Source organism: Agelaius phoeniceus, chromosome 4 (genome assembly GCF_051311805.1).
Source record: "Agelaius phoeniceus isolate bAgePho1 chromosome 4, bAgePho1.hap1, whole genome shotgun sequence".
In the NCBI taxonomy this organism is placed as follows: domain Eukaryota; kingdom Metazoa; phylum Chordata; class Aves; order Passeriformes; family Icteridae; genus Agelaius; species Agelaius phoeniceus.
The window spans coordinates 48,339,857-48,365,790 of record NC_135268.1 but is presented as its reverse complement, the minus strand read 5'-3'; the positions used below and the strand labels follow the sequence as shown (position 1 = coordinate 48,365,790).

Below are 25,934 nucleotides of genomic sequence, written 5' to 3'. Positions count from 1 at the left end.
CCTTCTTACTCTTTCAGCAGCAAAGCAGAGTCACGGCTATCCCTACAACCATTCATGTTACTAATCTCTGTGCTCACATGCACAAACTCTCCAGGTGGCAATGAACTTACCCCCCTGATTTTTTTCCCACAAAAAACAGGGAAAATTGTCATACTGAAGCAATTATAAACACTGCCATGACAGTATTACAAATATCTTAGTTTTGCTAAAATGTAAGAGTATGTAAAAGGAAGAAAAAATTATTAGGATTTATTTTAATCCATGAACTTGCTGAGGACTCTAGTTCACAACACCACTAGTGGTTGACATTAGCATCAAGACTCTTGTCTTGCATATGACAATGTTCATGGTTTCATCTGCTTTGTAAAACCAGTAATTTATTTAAATACACACAGAAAAACATGTACGAGGGAAAATGGAGAGGGAGCTTGACTATTTAATTAGTAAATATACAAGAGTTTGTTAAAGAAAAGTCAAAATCTATTCTTAGATTTCTTACCTAGGTCAAACAACATTATTATCTGGTATAATTACATTCAGTGGGATGCATTTACTCATGAATTTGCAATCAATAAAATTGTAGGAAGGATCTATATGAATTTAAGTATGCTTAATGAAAAAAAAAAGTCATTGCAGGACAGAATCAAATTTTTTTTTCTGCTATTCTTTGCCATCAAAGCAAAGTCATTCTTTACTCTTAGCTGACAGAGAAAATGTAAGTCTCAAACATCGTTTGGAAGCTTCAAAACATGAAGCATTCTACAGAACTTCATATGAGATCTGGAACCAGAAACCATACAGCTTGCAACAGCTCAAAACTAAAAAACTACTTTCACAAACCACTTGAAAACAGTGAACATTATTCACTTGAAACAATATCCTGTTTGTTTGCTCTGATGTGAGCTACTGCTACGTGGGAAATCTGGGAGCAATGCAGTAAGGAAATCTTTGTTAAACAGTATTGTTTGGTTGCTAGGGCCACACCGAATTGTTTGGATAGTTGCAAGGAACAGTAAAACAATACAAAGGGTAATTAGACAGACAACACACTCCTAGGTCAAAAGGCAACACGCCCTGATGTATGCTAAGTGAAAAACAAAGTTGTTTCATGTTAAACACAAGTGTCTAGAACTAGGAAAGGTTATTTAATACCCAATTTGACAGTAAAGAATGCTACTATTTTATCATCCTGTTTCTCTCTGCATAGCCCAAATGCATCAAGTATTTGAGGATATAAAGTAGCATCCTATTTACCAATGAGACTCTTCAGGGTTCAAACATACAAAGCAGGTACTGAAAGGTAATGAACACCAGTCAGTGACAGCTGATGAGTCCATTTTACTTCATGGCTAATAAAAATGATGATTTTTAGCTTTCAGACTTTTTTTGGGTACTACTTTACACTTAGCCAAGTGTTGGCACTTTGTATGTACTTTTCCCCCAAGTTTTTCATGGTTATTGCTTTAACTGAAATTTGGGTTCAGTTGCTGCTGTGTCTCAGGAAGTTGGAAATGGCTGGACTGAAGCAAAACTTCCATTAGGTATCTCTCCCCTCTTTCCACATACCTGAAAACAAATCTGGAATTACTTTTATAGCATTTTAAAATAAGGTACTCAACTATGAAATAAACATGCTCAACACAATCTTGAGGAGCCTCTGCAGTTTTCATCAAGCAGATTATATTCTTGGTTGCTATTTTTATAATTAATTGCTAAAGTAGTACATAATTTTACATAGCTCACATTTAGCAATTAAGCTTTTTACTGTTATTTTTGAAGCACATGTACTTTCAGAAGTACTTTATATTTCCTGCGACACTTGTTGCAGAATAGGGTTTGCATGTCCAACTGACAATACAAAAATCTCCAAAGACTAAAAATATTACGTGTGGTTACTTAAAGGAATTTTAATTAAACTCCTTGCCTTCTACTCTGATAACATCTAGAACATTTTATCCTGTCTCCAGAAATGATATTAATATACATGGAAACTTGTCTGTAGTGATTGTGAGAATGTTTCATAACAAACAATCTTTAGTTATTTTACCAAAAAAATATTTTTTTCCTAAAAAGGACGTCAATGCTCAAAAGAGATGGCAATCTATCCAGAATCATGCCAACAAATTATGAATAGAGCCCAAATGTTAAACCTAGGTTTCCCATGTCCTTGATAAGAACCCTGTTTTTCAGAGCAACTTCCTCACTAAATTTATCATTACTTTACAATTCTGAAAGCCCTGTTGATCATCAGGTTTTTACTGTTTCCAAAGTCTGCTTGCTCCTACCAGTGGAAAAGAAAGTCTTATGACTTGAATGAAAGGAACCTGAACAGCTTTATGAATACAACGAAACTCAACAAACACTGCTCTAGTAACAGGTGCACATTCCAGATCTTAGCCTCCAACCTATAAGCAAATACAAAGAAAGAGCCATTCTTCACTCAAATCTATTGGATTTGCTTTCCCAGTAGCAATAGGAGGCTGTGGTTTACCTGGGTTGCTGAAGCATGTGGTGGTACAGCAGACAACCAGGTCTACCTCACTGGTTTTTGTTCCAACTATGCAGCACTACTGATAGTGCATGAAGCCTGTCTGACAGCCGGATTTATCCCTGCCTCACTTGCTCCAGCTGTACTGAATCCCTGCTGATGTCATGCACACCCAGTACTGTGGCACACGTGGCTGGCTCCTTGGCTCAGCAGCGTCACACAGGTGCTGAATTCAGCAGTCCTGCAGAATTAGTGGACACATCTGCATTATACTGCATTTATCCAGATTTTCTCATTTATTTCACTAGCACTTCTTTACCAGCAAGGTGGTACTAATCTTAAACTGTGCTACTAGATACAATAAAAGAGAAAAAAAAAATGCAAACTCATAAAATATGTACTCATTTTGAGCACATCTGTTTTTATACAAATGCCATTCTGATTTTCTTGGTTATGTAAATTATTCTCAATAATATGTTTGGACCGATCAAGAAATTGAGTTTCTGCCAGATGCCCTTTTTTGAGACATTCTTACAAGGCCCTTAAAAAACTCCATACCTAATATGAATATTAATTTTGATACTGGTATGAAACACTCAATGCCAAGGGAGAGGCAAAGCAGCCTCCTGACACCAAAGCAATGTCACTTTACAAGATAACCTAAATAATGCGAACAAAATTCACAGTCTTGGACAGTGAAATTAAGCATCTATTATGGGCAACTGACCACATGTTTTCATAGAGTGTGGTACCTAGACGTTGCTTTGCTGTATATAATACATATGAACTGATTGGTACCACAAATACAAACACAGCAGTAGAAACTGAAATCAATTTGAATACATTGAATACATATACATGATCAAGAAAACAAAACAGCACTTTTTCCCCTATTTCTCATACCTTAGTCTGGATACATAGTTCTTGAAGCACAAACTTCCTATTATTTTCAATACAGACTACACAACTAATTCATCCAGCAACACCAGCTATGGAATTATCTCTTCCTTTTCTGTGTTGGCAGTATACAGCGAATTTTCTTTGGAAGATGTTTAACAAAAAATTTTGGCTTCATACACATGTCCAACTACACCACAGGCAAAGAAGAAATATTCTCTCATTAATAGGTCACATGGACTAAGCCCAGAGTGCAAATTCTTACCTCACCTCTCTCAATTCTTTACTGGTTTTAAATGACTTGTGGAAATAATCAAGTAACCAGCAATTGTAGCTGGTACCTGTGTCATGCATTTATGATATCGCACATGATGACAAGATGAATGGATTACCTACCTGTGAAATAGAAAGAGGCTTACAAGTGGCTTTGTTCAGTGGTACGGTTCATGTAAAGTTTGTAAAGCCAAGTCCAACCTTTCAGTGAGAGGAAGTTTTATGTGTATTGATAACTTCCCCTCCACATCTAAATCGGAACTCACATTTTACTTCTGCAGCAGAAACACTTCCCTATTAAAAACTTCTCTAAGGAGTCTCAGATATGTTTAATTTCAGCCAAACTCTGGGACAAAGAACATAAATGAATGCTGCATCAATAAACAGAAGATAAATTAATTTCAACAAGTAGTTGATTAACCACACGGCTGTAACATGAAGTATAGCCTGAGAGAGAATACACAAGGTATTTCTGAGTTTTTTGTGGGAACTGGTGCTATGACAGCTGAGCTTTCATTTGGACTAAAAACATCCCCACAGAACAAAATCTTCACAGAAATCTTTGAAGTTTTATTCTAAAGATTATTTTTTTTTACCTCCAGCAAATATGAACATTCTTTCTTTAGGGAAAGTTGACTCAACTGGGAGAGCAGCTGTAAATTTGTCTAGTTACAGGTACTCACATGAAACTTGTTTTCTGCTCTCATAGACTCTGCAAACACAGGCCAGAACGGTAATAGAAACATTACTTCTTGCCAACACAAAGACACAGCAGAAATTCTAAGGCATAGAACCTTGTCTGGCAATATCTGGTTTTCTAGGTATCTGGGCCAGATTGCAATCCCTTAGAAGTCTTGCTGCTACAAATGATCCTCAGATTTCGAGCTTTGCCTTAAAACTAATTCAGTCCTTCCAGAGATTCAGTAGCCTTCTTCTCCACTGCTGTTAATACCTCTGTCACTTTCATTCTTAAAATGTGATTTTTAGATTTTCATTTGGCATAAATTTCTAGAAATGCAACCAAACAGTCTCCCACAAGAGAAGAAGTAAAAGGGAAGTAATATTCCATCAAACTTGAAAGTGACATTTTTAATTATTAGAAAAAACCCAACTGTAACTAACCACAAATATTTCAGTTAAGAAGAAAATTTCTCCAGCATCTTTTCCACACATATAACCATTGTCTGGGATATATGAAGTAAATTCCCCATGTATCAAACATAAAAAAGTCCTTGAAAGGTCTTCTTCCTTTCTAAACTCCCCATCACCATAACCCTCTGGAGACTTTTTGCTATATTCTCCACCACATTGTTCTTCTACCCCTTTTTTGTACTAATATTCAGATGTTCTTTGAGGAAGCATTATGAAGAGAACAAGACATTCTTCTTGTCTAGCTGCTTTAACAGCTGAGTAAACTCTAACCAGCAAATACTCCAATTTATGTATGGGACCTCATCTCTTATAGTCCCTTCCCTACTTTGAAAAGTCAAAAATAAAATAGGTATATGATTTCTTTCCTGAAACTTTAGAACAGATAAAAAGACAAAATGGATTTGAGATAAAATCAGGGAAATTATTTTTAAATATTTATTTTTCGTCAACTCAGACACATGAGAAGAGAGAACCAGGGCTTTGAATTTCTCCAAGTGAATCCTACTGGCTTTGCAATTATGGAATGTGGCAGTCGTCCACACCTTTATACATAGGTGAGAAGTGGCAGCTCCACTGAACATTCTTTCTAACCCTCTATCCTCATAGTGTACGAGGAGCACCTGCTTCTCACAGAACGGTGGCTGAACAGGACAAACAACAGCCACATACACAATGCACAATCACCTACAACAGATGGATGAGTATTTTTTATTTACTGGAGTAGAATGCACAAAAACTTTTATTAAGAAATTTAATGGTTGAAAAAGAGATCAGATCTGACATTCAGGATAGTGTGAGGATACCCAGGGCAGTAGTCAGAAATAGACTGTTAGTTGTTACTGGGCTCCCTCTGTCCACTGAGAATGTTGGATTTAACAGCATTAAAGGCTTCTAGAAGCTCCAAAGATAATGCTGAAGATCACCTGATCTCTAGTGCTCTGTAATTCTAATGTAGTGTCAAACAGCAGGACAGACTGTGCCATCTATGGCAGAAGTAACTACCATGGCAAACAAGAAATTTAAAATGAAATACTATTTTTTTAAATAACTAAGATTAATATAAGATTAATTTACATACATTTTAAAAAATCCTCAACAACACAACAGCTAGGAATACATGGGAAATACTGGCTGAAATTTCTAGACACATATGCAAGAAGTACAACTCATTTTGTGACTCATTTTACAGAGCCTTGTATGGTAGACCATGCATGTAGATTATTATCAGACAGGAAAAAAAGAAAAATTAAAAAATAATTTTGATAGCACAAGATGCCAAAAGAGCAAACCATACACAGTGGAAAACAATGTGATAGAACACAAAAACTAGAGGGGGAAGAGGAAATCAGTTTGAACTCAATTGTCTCAAGTCCTGCCCAGTCACTCTTGATTACGGCATGCCATCAGGATATCCTGGCCATTAAAGTGTCAGATCATTAAAAATATAGTTTATGTAATTCCTTTTCTAGAACAACAGCCAGAATAGAAAACCTCTTCAAATAAAGTACTTTAATTAAAAATAATATTTTTGAATTTCACAGCAATCCTTATTTAGAAAGAAGTGAGATTTAATTAATAGCATACTTCCAAACTACACTGTCAGAAAGCTGGTCTCATGCAAGATCAGCTTCAAAGAATGTAAAGGATAAGTCTCATCTGTCCATAATCTAAACATAATCCATCACATTTGGAAGCAGGATAATGGCAGGAATGCAAAGATTCAGGGCTGTAAATTAAATTCCCAACAGTAGTTTTCAGAAATACTCTTAGTGTCCTGACATTTAATACAACTGCCTTCAATGCAATTTTAAGCTGCACATATAATAAAGCAAGCTAGACTTTAATACAGTAATTTCTGCTTGAAAACAGTTCTGTAATCAAGTTGCAAACTTCTCAGAGAAACAATACCACCCCAAGCACACATCTGGTACCTTCAGTCTCCTTTCCCAGTAGACCTTGTGAAGACCAAACATGCCCTTAACTGTCAAACTACTTTGCATAGCACAAGCGAAGAATGTATGTATCCACCCTGCTATCTCAGCTTCCTTCAAAACACTGAACTTTAACAAATGAACATATATAACTATCAACACTCACTCAATTACAAATTCTGTGTTCCCTCAAAAGAATAACCACATAAGTATAAAAAAAAAATCCCTAATCTTGTTTCTTTACTTCCTATCCTCATTAGCATTAGGCTTCTACAGCATTGCAAGTCATACTTTCATTAACGATGCAAACACAGAAGCGATTTATTCCAGTATGATTAACTTGCCAAAAAAAAAAGCTTACAGTATTAATTTTAAAGGGCAGTATCTGATGCTTATTTTTTATTTAACTTTATTTCTGCAACTGGGACAAAGACATCAACTTCCCACTGAATATGGAGAGGAAAGACAGAATTGCTTAATATTGGCTTGCTCTGTTAGTTCTTCTGATCCATCTGGAAAATGTTAACTGAGTCCCCACTAAGTCTGAGCCAGTACTATTCCCTGCTTTTCATGGGGGCTTATAAGTTCAGGGTCACCAGCATACCAGTCAGTTACCATGCTTTTATATGGTTTGTGCATTCATGCAATGGCTGAGAGGCCATAACTCATTAGTATTATTTCTCCTTCAGTTCAGTCTCCTGGAGTTTTTTATTATTTAGAAGAAGTTTCCAAGGGGGATACAGATTCCTACAGAGCAAATTTAAGCTTGCTGAGGGCAGTTTGGTTTCTCATCATTCCCTCTCCTTCCCATTTGAGAGCCAGATACTGATGGTCAACTTTCAAGCAACAGGGAAGGGCACACTGGTAAATCTGCAAGCACTCATGACCTTTCTGACTGGCACAGAAAGTGTGCCCTGCACAGTCCATGGGGTGAGGGAAGTGGGGCAGAGAACAGAACTTACTGCTCTCTCTTACTGCTAAGAGAGAAATCCATTTTTGCCATCAAATTCAAGGCTGCACCAGGCTGGAAACACACTGATGCTCTGAATCCTGTGTTAAGCTGAGCTAGCAAAGGCAATAAAATTAAATCAATGCTTGGCTAAATTATGTTAAACTAAAAAGCAGAAGAGAAGCAAAGGCAGCAGTGAAAGATACACTAGTCAGGCCTGTGGAGTGAAAGAGTAGGAAGAGAAGGAAAGAGAATTTTATTCACAAGTGTTTATTCCAGATTTCCTTACACACTGATCTGTAAGTTAAGAAAACACACATTTCCACAGCAATGATGAGAGTGAACCTGTTCTGCTCTGAATTAAGAATTCACTTCCATGGTATGCTAACTACATGAAGAGAAAGAAAAACACAAAATAAATCTAAAGTTTTAAGAATTAGCATTTAAAATCTAAAACTAAGGCAAGGATATAGCAGCAAAGGAATACACATAAATACAGGCTGCACAAACACTCTTAACAATTGTCACTGCAAACGTAATGATGTTTTATTTCCTTTCAATGTATTAAAAGATCGGTATACACCACACACAAAAAGTGCATTCTGTAACAAAGTCAAAGTGACCACAGGTATGCCTTTGTTAACTAGCAAACAGAAACTTAAATACCTTATCTCATCTTTCCTAATCCACAGTTCTCTGGAAAAACAAAACTTCACATCCTCAGTTTGCAGACTTAAGGATATAAAAAACCCTATTGGTCCACTGTATTTGAAGTAAAAACAATGTCAAAATACTCAACAAATTTATGCTTAATTTTATTTCCAAATAAGATTGTGTCAGAAGCCAGCAGCTTTTGCAAAGAGGTCTCTTGCAGAGCACAGCCAAGGTAGTTTGTTTAACCTTCTCTCACTTCGCTGCCTGCTAATTCTTTCCTTGTGAGAAGAGGGCAATTCCAGCTCCCAGTTCAAAGAGGAAAAAAAACTTTTCCTCATTATCCTCATTATGCTCATTATCCTCAATTATCCTCATTAGTGTCAAATTGATACCTTTCCTGAGTAAATGCAAGAAAGTAATGAATGCTGGCAGTTTTGCTCTAAAAGATTATTTAAGAATAGGACTGTGGAATGTCAGCTATAAGGTAACCAAGAACTTCAAATAATGTATCATTAAAAACAAACAAACAAACAAACAAAAAACCCCAAAACCAATACATTAGCCCAGACTGGGTCCTCTTAGAGAGCACCTTCACTTCTTTGTAAATAACTGTCTAGTGATGTACTCAGAAAAATTGTAATAGTATTTCTGATACCAAGGTATGTTTTGAAAATTGAAGTGTTAGGTATATATACACAAGGATTAAAAAAGCAAAGGAGAGAATAAATAAACAAATACAATCCAGCATTGGAATATGCTCAAGCATACACAAATGAGGGACAAAAAGTATCTCATGCATTAAATATCAATTTCAGAAAAGCACAACTGTTCCACGCTCCGATTCTGTCAGTTTTGCCTAGTAATCCTTCATATGAACATATGAGCTGAAAAGGAAAATATACTAGACTAACTCAATCTGCCAAGTTTAACACAAACATGTCATAGGAAGAAAAACAGAAAAAGTGAAACCAACATTTTCAAAAGCATATTCTTAGTAATTTTGCTGAGGAATAAAAAAACAAACCCCTTTTTCTTTTCACATCCAGGTAATTACCTATATTTAACTGTAAAAAAACCTGATAATTTCCCTGAATGAAATTTTCTGCCCTGCACTCAGGGGATCAGCTCTCCTGAAAATTCAACTCCAATGAGTTTCAGTTCCCAGTAGATATTACCAAAGAGTTATCAGCACATAGGAGAGACTGAGTATTTTTCAACTACAACAAAAATTTCCTTGTGAAGGCATAAACACAATCTTATAATGCTGTTGTAAGTTCTGTTTTTAAATAGGTGTAGTAAATTGTCTGTGCTTTTCCTGTTTATCAAATGTGCTCTTCTGAGTCAAGACCATTCCTCAAATTCTACAGAAAAACAGCAGTGTCAGCTGCTTTATTTATTGATAGTCTGGGACAACTATTTTCTTGGGAAAAAAAGTTCTATGAATATGAAAATTAACAAATATATAGAAAACTTAGGATTGTTCACTAGGACACTTATCCAAATTTGCTTTGCATGTGTGGGCTAGTGTGGGTATTGTTTTTTGGGGGTTCTCAGTGCTTTTTAAGTCTTTAACAGCAAAAGGTAGTGCTGAGTTGACATGAGACCCTAGTTAGCTTTTTTTTTTTTTAAGAAAAAGCATGAGACACTTCTATTTCTAATCAGTCTTTCTGACTAAATTTATCTATGCTTACTGCAAATAAAAGTAAACTAAATTAGGAAGAATCCCAAGTTTTGCAATTCCTTAGGGAAGCAGATGACAGCCTTCAGGGCTTTGAGTCCTCAGATGAAGCACAAGGGCATAGCACAAACCTGGCAAAAAAATCCCAACCAGCAAGCACACAGCCAGCACTCACACTAGACTTCTATATGGAGACAATACTCAGTGCCATGCTATTCTTAGCCACCATAAACACACCAAGATTTCAGAGTTACCAGCTTCTTTGTCAGTTTCATGGGAGGAGACTAGTCACATCTGAAGTAAAAATAGGTTGTCATATGCTTGTCCATGGAACTCCAAAATACATGGCTAAATTGGTCATTTAAAAGATTTGAGCTGCGTGTACTGGTATCACAAGGAAAAAAAAAAACTTTTTTCTCCTAACTCCCTCAACTTTCTTTTTATTTTTTTATCTGATTCTAATTTACTTCAAAAAGTAGTTTGCTCTCTCTGCAATAGGAACCTTTATCTGGTTTCAATACATTCATTTAAGCTCTAAAAAGCAATGCAGAGAACTGTACCTGAGAGGCTGGGGCTGATATGAATGGGAAGTTCTGGCTGTGGAGACACCAGGGAACTGGTGCTTTCAGCATGGCCTGCATGAACAACACCTGGCTGAGTGGGTACAGAGATCCCCCTGCACCCACCTCACCCACCTGCAGTTTCACAACACACCCAGAGCTGGAGACAAAGAATCATGTAATGACTCACAGAAGTGTGACAGGATGGGCACACTAAACAGCGACAACGTCAAAAACAGTGCTCCAAAATCTGATGCCAACTGAAAAGGAGCCCAGGACACATGGAGAATGATACACCTGACATTCCTGGCTCCCACACCATGACCATAGATTACAGATGTAATAGCTTGACACAAGCGTTGTGGTGGCTTTTTGCTGGACATTGAGCACCCCCCCTGTCCTAGTGCCTGGCTGCTTGGTGGTCCTCTTGGACTCATACACTTTGCTCCCCTCAGTTCATATTAAATAATATCTGCTTTCCCTCTTACAAGATATCACATTTACATCTGCTACACAGTTTATACAATGTTGCAACAGCATTACCTACACTGTGTTGTGGTAAAAAATAAATAGTGGGTTTTGTATTTGTGTAGGAAGACACGGAAAATATCCCCAGTCTATCAGAAAAGAAACAGATACACTGGCCTACAAGCTGATGGACAGGGATAAAAACATGTTTATACATCAATCCATATTTCAAAGAGAGCAGTCTGTTAAGGAGATGAGACAACTGTGTCATAGCTACATTCAGATCTGCAAGTCATTCAAATACTACCATGTTTTGGGGCTTGAAAAGGAACTAAGTATCTAACTGCATGTGCTGACACCAACTACGGCTGGCCAATAATGACAGCAGTACTTGCATGATATTTAGATGACTACACAGTTCACGACAAATATAAAAATGAGGAATATGCAGGAAAAATTATATGAAACGATTACATTTCTGCTTTAAAAATTCTTTAATGTTCATCCCTCTTTAGGAAGAGAGGGTGAAATTTCCTAGTAGAGGATATCCCAAAACAAATAATGGTCTGATAATCTGTAGGGCTGCTTACTACTGCTACATGATAAAGAAAAATAAAAATTAGGTCATTTAAGTTTCCAACCAGAATTACTACAGAGAGGTAGACAATGCTGCCATCTCCTAAGCTGCAATATATAAATATATTGGCAGCATTATTTTTAAAATGGAGCAATACTTTCTTCATTCTTGCTCAGGTATACTATTAACAGAACTGATATTATACATTGCCCAGTTATTCCCACTTAACCCTGGAAATCTCAGACTCTCTGATCAAGGTTTTGGAGCTCAAGCTTCCTCATTATATTGAGGTTACACAGGCAAATTCTGTATCTATTCTAATAAAACATGACCTCAATAATCAGTCTCCAGTAATAAAACACAGATGAGATGGAACAACTGGCCAGCTTCTGGGGGGAACAGAAGCAGAGGTGGAGTTTGGGCATGGTGGGGGCTTAGGGCCTCAAAGCAGGGAGCGCTCCAGCCCTGACACCTGGAAGGAGACCAAAGGCAAACCATGAAACGATAACAAGCTCTGGCCTCTGCCCAGCTACACTCTTGGCCAGTGACCTGGAAACGCCAGTTTCACATCCAGAGCTCATCGCTCATCTTTTTCTTTCGGGATGTGGGATTTAAGTCTGCGTGCTCACATATTAGCACCACCAGAAACCACCGAGATGTTTTAATCATGTCAGGATGGCACAGCTGCACCTCATGGGTCTCTGTCACCTCTCTCAGTCCCAAATAGCTAAAACTGTCTGATACTCACAATTGCCTTCTGGCAGTCAGTCCTGGTAACCTCAGTCTTAAAACTGCAAACAATTCTCAAGGACTTAACATCGTTTTTCTCAGCATCATTAGGTAGATGGTCTCAGCAGAAGTAAGCATGCAAGAAAGACATACAAAAGCTTGAGAAAAAACTAGAAATGTGCAAGAATATATGTTAAAAAAACAGTATCTAAATTAAAGTTAACCGAGGACACAGTACTACCTCACTTCAGGTTTTCAGAGTGAGAAGTGCAGTGCATACTATTTTTTTTTAAAGACTTGAATCTACAGCAAGACACCATTTTGGCACACCAAGATTGACTTTTAGTGATGCTGAACTTCAGCTTCAATATGCTTCAAAATGTTTTTGTGCTCAGTGGTAGCATAAATTCACATCCTTTACTACATTTTAGATAGTGAAATCTTACAGGTTTACTTCAAATAATATAGAACCAATGCCAAGGACCTCCCAGGCTCTGTCCTGCCACCCTCTCCCCTGTTTGATTAAACACATTATGTTCTTGTTTTGCCTTGTCTTCTCCAAGATGAGCACTCCAGTTTTCCAGTTACAGCAAAGTCTTTAGGGATAATGTGGGCATAAAAGATAGGCATGAACTATAAATTAAAAATAAATACATAAGTAAAAATTATTCAAATTAACCTTTGAACAATACTACACTGATAGATACTAGGAAAACTTCTAACAGTGAAATCACTTTCCTTTTGGCCACCTTTTGCCATATTTGGGAAACTTGGAGTTTGCCCATAGTTTTCTTAAGATAGTTCTTTCAGAATTAGTGATACACTTTTAATTTTTCCCACAGAAGAAAAATTCTAACTTGAAGTACTCTTTCAGGGTTTTTTAAATCATTATTTAAGAAGAAAAAAAGTGAGACAAAAAGATTGCAAAATTTTTGCAATCCATGCACTTCTGCTAGGTTATTTCTAGGTTTTGGGTACTCTCTTTCCTTTTTTCCTACCCAGTTACTTTCTGAAGAGAGAGAGATTAAAAGATGAAAATACCCCTACATGCAGAACAATGTAGGATTCCACCTTAATAGCCCCAGCTTAGTCTATCATGGGTTTCTGGACACAGAGTTCAAACAGCTACCAAAAAAACCTTTGAACTTCTCAGTCAAACCTCAGAACACCTGGCTTTGCTTCTTTCTTTCTTCACTTTGCTGTCATAAAAACAAAGTGCCAGTTGCCAGCCTCTCTTTTTTCAGGACAAGATCTCATTTGTAGCTGAAAGAACAGTAAAAATCTGGTGATATTTGGCCCAGCTGCTATGTCCTGCTGACAGCCAGCACAAAGCAAGATGTTGGAGAGAGAAAGGAGGCAGGTTTCCACTGGGATGTCAGACACACGATTCTCTAAGACCAACATGGGCTTCACTAAGAGCTGCTGAGCTGTTACTGATCGCTGACCCTGGCACCCTCACAGACATCACTTTCCTAACCTGAAGATCTTCAGTTCTAGTTCAGCAGCATGAATAAAGGCAGCAAACAGGGATGATGAATAAAAAAAGCAAAAGGAAGAAAATGAACAACCCCCAGAGCTACTTACACTGCTTTGATAGCATTCACTGTGAATGTAACAGTTCTTTCAAATATCCAATAATTAGCTAGTATTGATTTGCAAGGGCTTAAGGCATTCATACATCTTTCTAGACCACTATTCTTGTCTGTACCAGTTGTCTGCAAAGAAAATTTCAAAAAATATAGTTGAAAATATCCCCAAATCACATGCCAGCTGTGCCTGATAGGCAGAAGCACAGGAGTTATTTATACCTCCCATGCTTTCCTAAGATCTCTTTATAAAATTAATTGCTTCTAGAACTTAAATGAATTCTTGAGCAAGAAACCTATAAATATTAATGTTCTAAATTAAAAATGTTATTTTTGAAGATTGAAATGGTTGTTTTTTAAACTCTTAGCAGTCTGTTTCTGAGTCTACATATATCTGATAAAAAGTACTCCTTCCTTTGGATTTTCAAATTCTTGATTCTTAGAAGAATGAGAAAAGGCAAAGAATGAAGAAAATGTTTCATACGCCTGTTGTGTTCTACTACTACTTTGAAAGCATTTTATATATATATATACACACATATTCATTAGAAGAATTTGTTCTGATAGGAGTAAAATATGTCCTGCACATCATTCTTTTCTTGTTTTAATAACTATACCTACTTAGGGCATCAAGTTTAAATTCTGATGAAAATTAATTAAAGACTCATAAACCATGTAATTCTGTAACTGCATTGAAACACTTTCCACATCTAGCTTTTTGACCATCGCTGTATTTTAAGTACTTCTATATCAGTCTATAAGAGACTCCTGGATTTGTCTAATAAGAGTTATTAAAGTAAGCTCAATGATAAAAAGTTTATTTCTTTCTGTAACCTAATTTTCCAATAATTAGTATCTAATATTAAAAGCAGTTCAAGCAATTCTATGCCTCAATATTTTATTTTCTTCTGTTATTGCAGCTTGGTAGCCTATTACACACATCAAGTTTCATTAAACTCCCCTGAAATCTCTCACAAAATATAGTTTCCACCAGACCTACCAATATAAACCTTTGCTTGTGACGTTCACCCAGGCAACTGGGAATGTTAAGAGTTCAAAAACTTAATTCTTATTTACAGTAGCATGGCCCAGTTTCCTTTAGGTTCCCAGTGTCCTTTCTGATTTAGAATGGCCTTTTCCTCTTTAAACAGACGCTTTATTTTGCACTGTACCTAACAGAATTAAACAGCCCCATTTAACCAGCATCATTACTCTTTGTATAGGAATGAGGAAGAACATTTACTTCTATAGAGTGGGAAACTTCTAACTACATGTACACAGGATATAATGCAGCAAAAAAAAGTTGGCAACCACCTTTCCAAATAAATAAATGTCGTTGTGTCAGTTATCTCCTAAATGCTATTAAACCCCTAATGTCTAAACCTTTCCCCTTCAAATACAAAAGCACCAGAGCTAGAGTGTAAAAAAAAACCCAGTCAGCAGAAATGGGGTATTTGATATGGCTTGTTGCAATTGGTTTATCTGGAGCTTTCCTGAAGTCCATGCAGAGCAGGCAGTTTATTCCAGCAACAGTAGCTGACAGAGTGATTTGCATTTGGTGCACTTTCTCCTTTCAACAGCATTCTCTTCTGCATTTTGAATCATTACAGAATCTAGTTATGGGTTTAGCAGAAAGTCTATCACTTTCATAGAAAGAATTTCACAAAGGGAAGCTCATTCTAGCATATCTATGTCTGATGAAGACATAATGCATATCTCAACATATAATGTACTTCCTACAACACAAGCATTTTATTAAAAAATCAATACAAAGAACTTCACACAAAACAATCCTCAAAAAAATTTTGTTTTAAATAACAGTTCCATACTTTCCATCTTTATGTGCAGAGAAGTCCAAAGTAGGGCACAAAACCTACTCATATAACCTTATCATATCATAAAACCATATAAAACAAAAAAAAATCATATCATAAAACCATATCATATAACCTTAGCTAATTACAACTGGTAAAAATCTGGATACATGTACTTCCCTAATGAGCATCCACACCCTAATGCCCAACTTACATGGAAGGTGTTACAATACAGACTGCTGACATCAAATAGATAAGGCAGGCAAAAAGTATACAAGTAGGTATGAATGCTCAGCAATAATAGAAGCTAGACCAACCCCAAAATACCCAACCCACTCCCCATCTTCAGTCACACAGAAGAAAAATGAGCAAATATAAAAAGGCTTCTATGCAAAAGACAGGAGAGCAAGACTCAAGGATCCAGCTGAGCTATCCATACATGCCCACCAAGAGAGGCAGGCAGCCTCTCACTGCTAGGCAGCTGATCCTGAACATTCCATTACAGGAGCCTCCTTCCCTTGAGATCATTCACTTGTGTATGCACGGTACTCTTTAGCTTCAGGGTGGTAGTTGGATGTTTGACTAGTTTGGATGTTATACTTACAGCCTTGTTATCCTCTTCAAGCCTACATCCACTGATAGACCTTGTTGTTCCAAACATACCCAGAAACAAAGAAAGAAGGAGGAAAAAAAGTCCCACCCAATGTTCTCTTTACATAGCAAATTTTACTACACAGACTGTTACCAGCACCTCTGTTAATGAATATGCCAACACACCATATATCTGGAAATGCAATGACTCATTATGTGCCTCGAGATGTACTGCACAAGAGACCACCATCAAAGGCCACAGAAGTTCATAAACAGAGCCAAATATGGAGGCCACACTCCACAATACATTAATACATTGATACATTCACACTGTATTGGGTAATTAACTACTGACAGAAACTTGTTTTTCCCATGACAACTTAAAGATTCTGGAAAGGTCATCATATGTCCCTTCTACAGGAAAAAAATTGCTTCTCAAGTAGTACAGGGACCTGTAACTACATTTACTAACACAAATTAGATGTAGATGCTTTTTTCCAAAAAGCAGAATTTAGTAGCTTTTCCAAAACTCAATACATTTGGATTCATATTTCATTTTAAAAATTCACTTTGCAACATGTCAAAACAGTTTTGGAAGATATAAAGAAAAATTGTTACATTCTCTAGAAAGTGCCGATCATGTTTCAGCATACAAGGCAACACTACTAACTGATGTGATCCTTTGAAGTCAAGGTTACAATAAAGAAAAAGTTTCCAACAAAAATAAAGACTGAGCATATAATTGTTTGGGATGCTGAAGTTAACACCCTACTTATTATTGTACTTATTAAATAACTATAATTGTTTTAGAAGGCACCAAAAATAGTATCTCATGAAAATAGGGCTTCTCTACATTGTGACGTAATACTGGTTTATCCACTGGAATTTAAAAGTTGTATGAACATTCTCTAGAGCACAGCCATGCCACTAATAACTCTTAGCCCAAAGGACAGTCTGAAAGAGAAGCAATCATGTAACATCTCAGATTAATTTTTTTCCTCAAGTTTCATTTTCTTTGCTCTTTAACAGTTAATGGGAAACAAGATGAAATTTATCATACAATAATGACTCCCAGTATGTTAAAAACTGGTGCTTTTATTACTTCTAAAAAGTATAAACCACTAGCAAATAACTACTGAAGCAGCAAATCTGTGGTTTTATTAAAAAGCCACACACACCTCCATGTGTACTCTACCTCACCCATCTTCTCCTAAAGAACAAGACCATCAAGAAAACATTTCTTTTCCCAGAACTCTTCCTATGGTCCTCTTTCATATACATTCCTATAATGACATTGTAATGTGACCTTTCTTATTTAAATTACAGCTTCGATGCTTTCTTCAAACAAAAAATCACAGGATAAAAATGAATCCACTACATCTACTTCATTAAATACTGTATTAGGAGAGCAGAACCTCTCTTGAGAGCGAAGAGTTCATTTTTGGTTGGTAAAGGAGGAAGTAATCTTCAGTCAAACTAATCCTATGAGATGATAAGTGAATCTTAAAAAGCAAGCTCCAAGTTCTTTTTTTCATCCACAGAAAGAATGATTCAAAAGTATCTGCCAGGCAGCTCCCCAGTTTTCATGTGCTCATCAGCACCTGGCAGCCATAGCTCCAATAATTTGGAGCTTTTAAAGCTGCTCCATTTCTTTCTGATTTTATAGCAATTTCCAAACCAACTGCTGTCCAGGCAGATACAGCTTGCTTTCCTGGCAAGACTTTGTTCCCAGGCTCATGAGTCTCAGTAACTTTGAAAATCCCTGTCACAAACCTTTATCAAAAAGAAGCCAAGGGCAACAACCTCAATGTAGCTTTGGCAGGGGCATTGTCAAAGGGCAGCCTTCTCTTAACCAGCGTAAGTTCTTGAGATATATGCATGACTTCTGAACCAAGCTGAGCAAGGTGGAATGGAAAATCTCACAAAGCACCTCCAAAACTGATTCATCCAGAAGAAGATAGGGACGAATTCAAGGACAGAGAAGCACCCACATGACAGGTGTACCCTTCTGTTTAGTCCCTTCTGTTTACCAATAGATACAGCACAACTGCAGCACAGCAACAGAAAGCTCTGTGATAGCTTTAGGAAAGACAATACATCCTATTAAAAAAAAAAAAATCCAGAAATAATTCTTTATTTCCAAACAGGACATGACTACTAATACAGTATATATTGGAAACACAAAAAAGCTTTTAATAAAGCAATAATGGATTGTACTTGTGCTTACTGGAAAGTCATTGTTCCTGTCCAGACTGTAAGCCCCAGAAATACATGCCTAGCTTTCATTAAAACTTGTGTCATATCTTACAGTAAGGTATTTATTACTTAATGCTTTTCACTGTAAGCAGCACTACATTTTGTTTTTGAACCCACATATTGCATTACTAAAAGCAATTCTCATGGCATCCAGACCTCCTTAACCTTAAATGAAGGTTTTAATGGACAAAATATAAGAGCTTTCTTACACCAAGCAACATAAACAACAATCAAAATTAGTATTTTTCCTACAATTTAGGAACTCAGAAGAACCACTAGACAGACCACATATTGAAACTGCAATGGGCTAAACAACAGAATCCAAGAGCACTGAGATACATCATCACAACTAGGATTCCTTAAATACTAAGGAGCCAAGCAGCTCTGAGGACAAGCAAGTATAAAGCTCCCAGTTACATTCACAACTTCAGTAAGGAATCAGTTCTTAAGCAAGAACATCCTCACATCACTGCTGGATTAAAAGAACATTCCTGACTCCATTTAAAAAGAAGTAATGCCTAAAATTGTTGGCACAGAGATAGCATTCTGAAACTAGGCCGTATGAATGTCACTTCATTGTTGTTACTGAAAGAAAAAAGATCAACTACAATAAAACCTTAGCCAGCACTGCAACATTATGCCAGCTAAGCAAGCCCTTAACCAGACTCATGGAGCTTTACTGCCTTTCTGTTACACACTTAAACACTCTCTGCAGATGCTTACTTTTATGCACATGGAAATGCATGCAAGCACACCCACTCCTTTTCTGACATCCTTCAGCATGTAAAAATTTAAAGTTATGATAAAAACCATAAAAAGTAGCATTTGCACCTAAAAATTTTATGAAAACATAGCAAAAACTTTTCTGAAGTAATTTCTTAGCATATGCATATTTCCTGAATTTCCAAGCTTATCCTCAACACAAATATTGTGTAATTCCTTGCTCTGCACATAGTGCATCACTTGAATAGAAAATGTTTTAGGAACAAAGCAAATGGCTTGCCCACTTCAGCTCAGCTCACTAAGGTATGCATGTGAATCAGTCCTTGGAGCCAGCACAGGCTGCACAGAGGGCTCTGCTCCCGGCCAGGCTACACAGCGCCATCAGAATGCGACTCCCAAACACTCACGGAGCAGACGTGCAGCTATGCTGGAATCACAACCATTCCCACAAATGGAGTGACAATGCTGGGAAAAGTGAAATAAACCCCAGCTATCTCACCAGCACACAGAGAAAATTGGATTGTTGGTAGATGATCCAAGTGCCACTTCCTGATGAAGGAGTCAGGAAGATCTTACTCCATTGTGCTTACATAACAGAGGGCATAAAGGAGAAAACATAGCATCATATATAACCACTTCTCCGACAACCTTTTTATTATTATTACTCTCTATCTTATTATTATTACTCTCTCTTGTCACAGCTGACAATTATCTAGTCTGGAAGCTGCGATTTATCTCCTTAACTATACAATGATATATCTAGTTGCAGACTAAATTTATTGTTACTGACTGTAACCTACGATTTCCTTTAGTTTGGAAACAATAAGGGTTTTTAATCATTTTCATAAGGTATTTTCAACTTCTACTATAAAATACTGGAAAAATCCTTCTGGTTATCTCTATTGCAGCAAGCATGTTAATAACTACCAAGTACAATTACAAGGTAAAATTTGGAACAGATACTGTTAATCTGCAAGACACAAATTAAACAAACTAAAAAGCAAAACCTATAAGGAAAACCTGTTCTGAAACATGAATTGCTTTAACTTGTAAGACAATAGTCTAGAAGTTATCAGTCTAAAACAAATTACAGCAGTTAACACAAAAAGCAAATCAGGTCTGAATGAGCTATTAGGACAAACTAAGCATCTGCATATCTCTTAGCACTGATTAATACAGTGTATAATAAATAACTTGCTATTAATTCCTTCAAACAAGACAGGTGAATATATACTACTGTATTGTGGTAAAAATCCTAATGGAGCTATTTTGATGAAGTGTATGGTAAGTAGAAACTGCATCCCAGTACATATCAAGCAGCAAATAACGAAACATAAAGCTGAGATGCTGGTTACTTCCAGATCTTAACTTTTTTCGTTTTCAGATATACAAGAAACTTCAGACGTAGGAAATGCTCAGCTGACGTCCAATTACATCATCTTTGTCACCTCCTGGCATCCTGTCATGAAGTTGCTGTGCTTATGTTAGCAAAGCCTTCGACACGGTGCGAGGCAGCTCCGGGCCCAGACCCTGCATTGAAGCGTGTGTGAAGGGGTGACGTGAGGACAGATGGCTTGTCTGAACCAAGAGCAGCATCTTTGCTTCGCTGCTTCACTTCAGACAAGGAATCCTCCGAGAAACTCTCGTTTCAGGACATTCAGAAGATCAAAGTGGGCAGTTCTGGTAGGCATAATAATAGGTTTTGGGCACAAAAACAATGCCCCCCTGTAAAATACACTGTCCGAGGGTGACTGATTTGCTTCAAAGGAGCATTTGGAGCTTGACAGAACTAAGACATCATCAGCATCTGGTAACTCCGCAGAGATGAGCATCTACTGTCACTTCTCTTGGACAGCAAAGGGTGCAAAGAACTTTATCAGACTGAAATAACTGCACTCTGAGAAAATAAAATAATAAACAAATATATACATACAAAACATTTCATGAGGACTACGAAGCAGATAGCTCTCGGACTGGCTGCTCCAAGTTGCACCAGCAGCACACAGGACCACTAAAAGCCTGTTTTTTAAAGGGCAATTTCACATGGCAACATGCAAAAAAAAGGGAAAAAGAAAAATAGGGGGAAAAAATCCCCAAAAAAGAAAATTTCAAAGGGATAAGATATCTGCTACACTGCTGTGATTCCGGGTGCAGCGACATACTTACTGCTACTGCCGCTCCAGGATTTCAGCAGAGACTTAATGCTGATCTCGAAGAAGAGGGAGTCCTGCAGGCTGAGCATGGTGCGGGCAGGGCGGAGCGGGGCGCCGGCCGCGCCGCCGCCTCCGCCAGCACCCGCGGGAGGGACGCGCCGGTGCCGCCGTGACGCAGGGCCCGGGGGGCGGCGGGCGGGGGGCGGCTCCTGCCGGCACCGAGCCCTCCTCGCCCGCCGGGCCCCGCCCCGGGGCCGCTCCGCCTCCGGGGTGCACCCACGCTCCGCCCGGGGGATGCTCCCAGCGACACGGGCACAGCGACCGAGCTCCCCAGCCCTTGGCAGCCGAACCAAGCGACTCCTTGCAACTACAACCACAAGGGGCTATAAAAAGCTGTTTGTGCTTTTCCGAGTTTTAAATAAACTTCCAGCCGATCTGTTAAAATCGTGATGAATTAAACAAACCGCCCAGCGTTGCTCTGCGCAGTGCCAAAAGCCAATCAAGCCGTCTACGCTAAAAGATCATCAAAATCAAAGGAGGGGTGGCGGTACAGTGGATGGGAAATCACAAATGTGAAAAACAATCGCAGTGGAGGGCAGGAAGGCCGTAAGTATTCCCACGGTGGATGCCTGCAAAAGAGCTACAGCCAGTGGCAGTTCTGGATGTCCCATCCCCAGAAGAGTTCAAGGCCAGGCTGGATGAAGCTCTGAGCCACCTGGTGTAGTGCTGCTATTGCAGGAGGCTGCAACTAGACTAGCTTTAAGGCCCCTTCCAACCCAAATCCTTCTATGATTCAAACTCTCAGGAGTTTGGTTGGTGGTGGTTGTTTTCCTTAATGTCTTTTAAAGGACTTGAGCTGGGGTTTGTTTGGTTTGGGGTTTTTTTTCTTAGCGTCTTCTAAAGGACTTGACACAATTTTGGTATTTCTGATGGTTTACTCTGTCCAGTATCATCTCAAATGCTACAATGGAAAGTCTCTTAGAAGTTACAGTTCTGGGTTCCTAGGGATGCAATCCAACACTGATTAACTAAATCTGTTTTAAGGTGATATTTTTAAAAATCCACAGTTTTAAAACTGCTGCCCATACTGTACTAGGAGAAAACAAGCCATGAAGAGGAAATAATTCTAATTTGTCTGAGGACACAGGTATTATCTGAAGTTGTAGAAAAGATTTAAGAACAGTGTACATCAAATACTTTTAAGGTTTTGTTTGTTTGGGGCTTTTTTAATCTATATGCCTCACCCCACCTAGACAAAAGAATTATCACTAACCAAGAGGTAACATAAACCAGTTGATGTAAAACTAAGTGGTTCTAAGTGACAGGTCTAACACAGCAGTAGAAGGACACTGGAGAAAGAGTGGGACAAGCCTGTCACTGCACTAGGCTGGTTCAAGCAACAGCTGCTGTCATGTAGGAGATGAACAGTTTTATTAAGTGAGAGACCAGTAATCTCATTCAGTTTTCATAGATTAAAAATAATCCAAATTTCCCCATGCAAAAAATATTTTTCTGTAATTAGATACTAAATTGCCACCTATATCAAAACAGTACTTTTGTTCTTCCTGAACAGGTTACAGCAGAACATATATCCACTGGGTAACTCTTTGGGACTTCACATCCAACTTTCTCTCATAAGCCTGTTTCAGGTAGTACTGCCCATGTAGTAGGTAGTATTATATCATATTCCTTTTCATCACTCCTTTTATGAATACATTCAAAGTTACACTTCAATCATTACTTTTTCCTCTTACTAAACAAGACATAACAGAGGTTGTATTTTGTTATGAGTAGAATATAAAGGTCAGATTTTGGAGCCGCTGATGAATTTCACCACTAATTTGAAAGACTGTATTAATTATGGTTGGTCTCTGACTGCCTTTAACACTGGGCTACAGAGACTTCTTCAAAGGAATCCTTGTTAACAGTGTGCATTCCAAAATCATGAGCCAACTCTCTCAGCACCTCAAAAATAATGACTTTTAAAAATACACTTTGGCTTCTTTGTAGTTGCTCTTTCCACCCCCCCCTCAGCTTTTATTCTTTAAGTTATGAGTGCCAAAACCTTATTAAAAACAATCATCCCAGAAATTCCAAGAGATACACTAAAACAACCCTACGAAAATACTAGTCTCCATGTTCCACCTTCTGGATTCTGTTAAGAGACTTTCAACAAATAGAGACGTTGTCAGTATTTCTGTAAAGTAGCATTTCAAGATTAAATTATTATCAGGAAATATTTTTCAAAATTTGCATTTATTTATGACATTGAGGTGTTTGGCCAGGCAAGTTACTCGGCCTTTCACCACAGCATCTGAGATTTTGTAGCAGTGTTATTTTTTCATAATATCAACTAATGATCACAACAGATTGAGTTTCCTCAAGGATACTAGCAATTGTAAGTTTAAATTATTAACAGAAAAAAATATTAGTCCATTAACAACTCCTAAGAAATGAGAATTGTATGTACCGAGAGTATAAGCTTCTCTTTCTAAAGATTTCAGTAGATGCAGTGAAAACTAGGAATATATATTAGGAACCAAAATATTTTGAAAAGAAAGATGTTCTTTTAATACTACATGAATATGTATGCTCTCATACATACATGAACAGACATAGCAACTTTCATTAAATGGACATCACTAATTTATTAGACTTAAAAATGGCTTCCACCAAGTATTTTCACAGTCCTCCCTTCCCCCAAGAAAGGCAGAACCAAATTATCAGTACAAGTCCATTTCACAAGTGGAGTAATGGGTCTGTCAGTATCTTAGACCTATCATATAACATCAGCATCATAAGTTATCTCATTGTACAACTGTGCACAAGCCCTCCAACAATTCTTCTTCCTCACAACTCAATTTAACAGCTTTATAACCAAAGGTGTGTAAATAACAATGACTGCCATACCAGACTTCTTGGGTTTTGGTTTTCTTTTGAAATGAGTTAATGAAACAACCTACCAAATATTAGAATAAACAGAAGATTTCAGTATAAACCACAAATGTAACCTTTTATTTTTAATCAAAACAAGAATAGTAAAAGCAGGAAAGAAAAACTATGGATTACAAGCTTCTGAATCTTGGACAAGCACAGACAAGGCTAATTCTTTGAGAAGAGCCCAACAAAATTCATAAGGCAGAGTTAAAAGATATCAACATCATGTATTTCTAGAACAGTGTTAGAAAAATGTAATTTACAACAAGGATTTTTTTTCCAGTTCCTCATTCTCAGAGAGGAAAATGAAAGAGTCTTCTGGAAAGTACACTGTGTCTAAAACTGAGAGCAACAAGTATGACCACTAAAAATACCTATCAGTTTGAGTATTTATAAAAAGTCTTCTGTAAGATTAATATTTTACTATTTTAGATAAACTGGAAAATAAAGCACTTGCATTTAAATATAAGCAAATAGCTTCCATCTGGAGCTGGTTCAAGTAAGAAAAAAAAATCCAAAAAAGAAAATATGAAATTGAGGATCTGTGCATACTTTTATAAATAGGCTGAACATTACGCAATTCCAATAAATACACAGTTTATATACTGATCCCAGTATACCTTTTGATTCTGGATCAATTTCACTTCTAAAGGGAGCAGATACTCTAAAGTCTATTTTTGAGGCTTTCTCAAGAGCCAAGGTGAGGTATGCATGAATAAGCACACTGGTATCAGTAAGCTCTTAAAAGAACATGACAAGAATTGGATTGTAGGTGCAGTAAAGCAGAAGTGCTCAATCTGCAGACACAAGCTGTTTGTACTCTACTAAAATGATTCATCCAAATGCCCAGTCCCACACCATGCTTTCTGCTCTGATATGGAAAACTCTAAGTAAAGAGGATGGCCAGAAGCAAATTGCTCAAGCTGCTTCAGTGACTTAAGTCAGCAGACTCCAGGCTGGAAATAGACTGATACATTACAAGATTCACGCACTGTAAGCCCAGCTGCTCCAGGAAGCATCGGACTGACCATTTGTGGTACCATTCATCCACAGCACGCTTGACCTGTACAAACAAAGCCCATTCAGCACTTCCACACATACCTTTGAGATGGAATTTTCAATCCGGGTACAGTAAGCCCAGTCACAGGACAGGCAAGATTTGCCTTGAGTGTTTTAATAGCTAGAGGACCCAAGTAATTTAAGAGATCAGAAACTTTAGCACTGTAGATAGTACAGATAACAGAACTTTTCTTTCTTTGTAGCATTTATAATATTTTTATATTAATAAAAATATTTCTGAAAGGATCATTATCCATGTTAGGATCAATACATTTACCAGAAATGTGTATGCAAAGGCTATTTGCACAGCTTTGCTTTAATTCAAGTAACATCATGCCATTTTCTTGGAGATGCCCAGACACATTGCTGGCAACTACTCTGAACAATGTACATGAAGTGCCATATGCATAATACTGCTGCTGCAGTACCTGCCAGAGATCTAGCCTGTGGCAAACTGTG

The 25,934-nt window shown here is 37.5% G+C and overlaps 1 protein-coding gene across 13 annotated transcripts in view; it reads right to left on the bottom strand.

The window, feature by feature from the left end:
• Window positions 1-25,934, bottom strand: part of FRYL (FRY like transcription coactivator) — a 163,598-nt gene that overhangs the window by 99,282 nt on the left and 38,382 nt on the right. The window contains exon 1 of one of the 13 annotated variants that reach the window (XM_077177554.1): window positions 21,493-21,632. The exons of the other annotated variants lie outside the window; for them this stretch is intronic. Within the exon in view, the coding sequence (XP_077033669.1) occupies window positions 21,493-21,568 (76 nt within the window). The 5' untranslated portion in view covers window positions 21,569-21,632. Of the gene's footprint in view, window positions 1-21,492; window positions 21,633-25,934 lie in introns of those variants that run through there. 13 annotated transcript variants of the gene reach the window in all.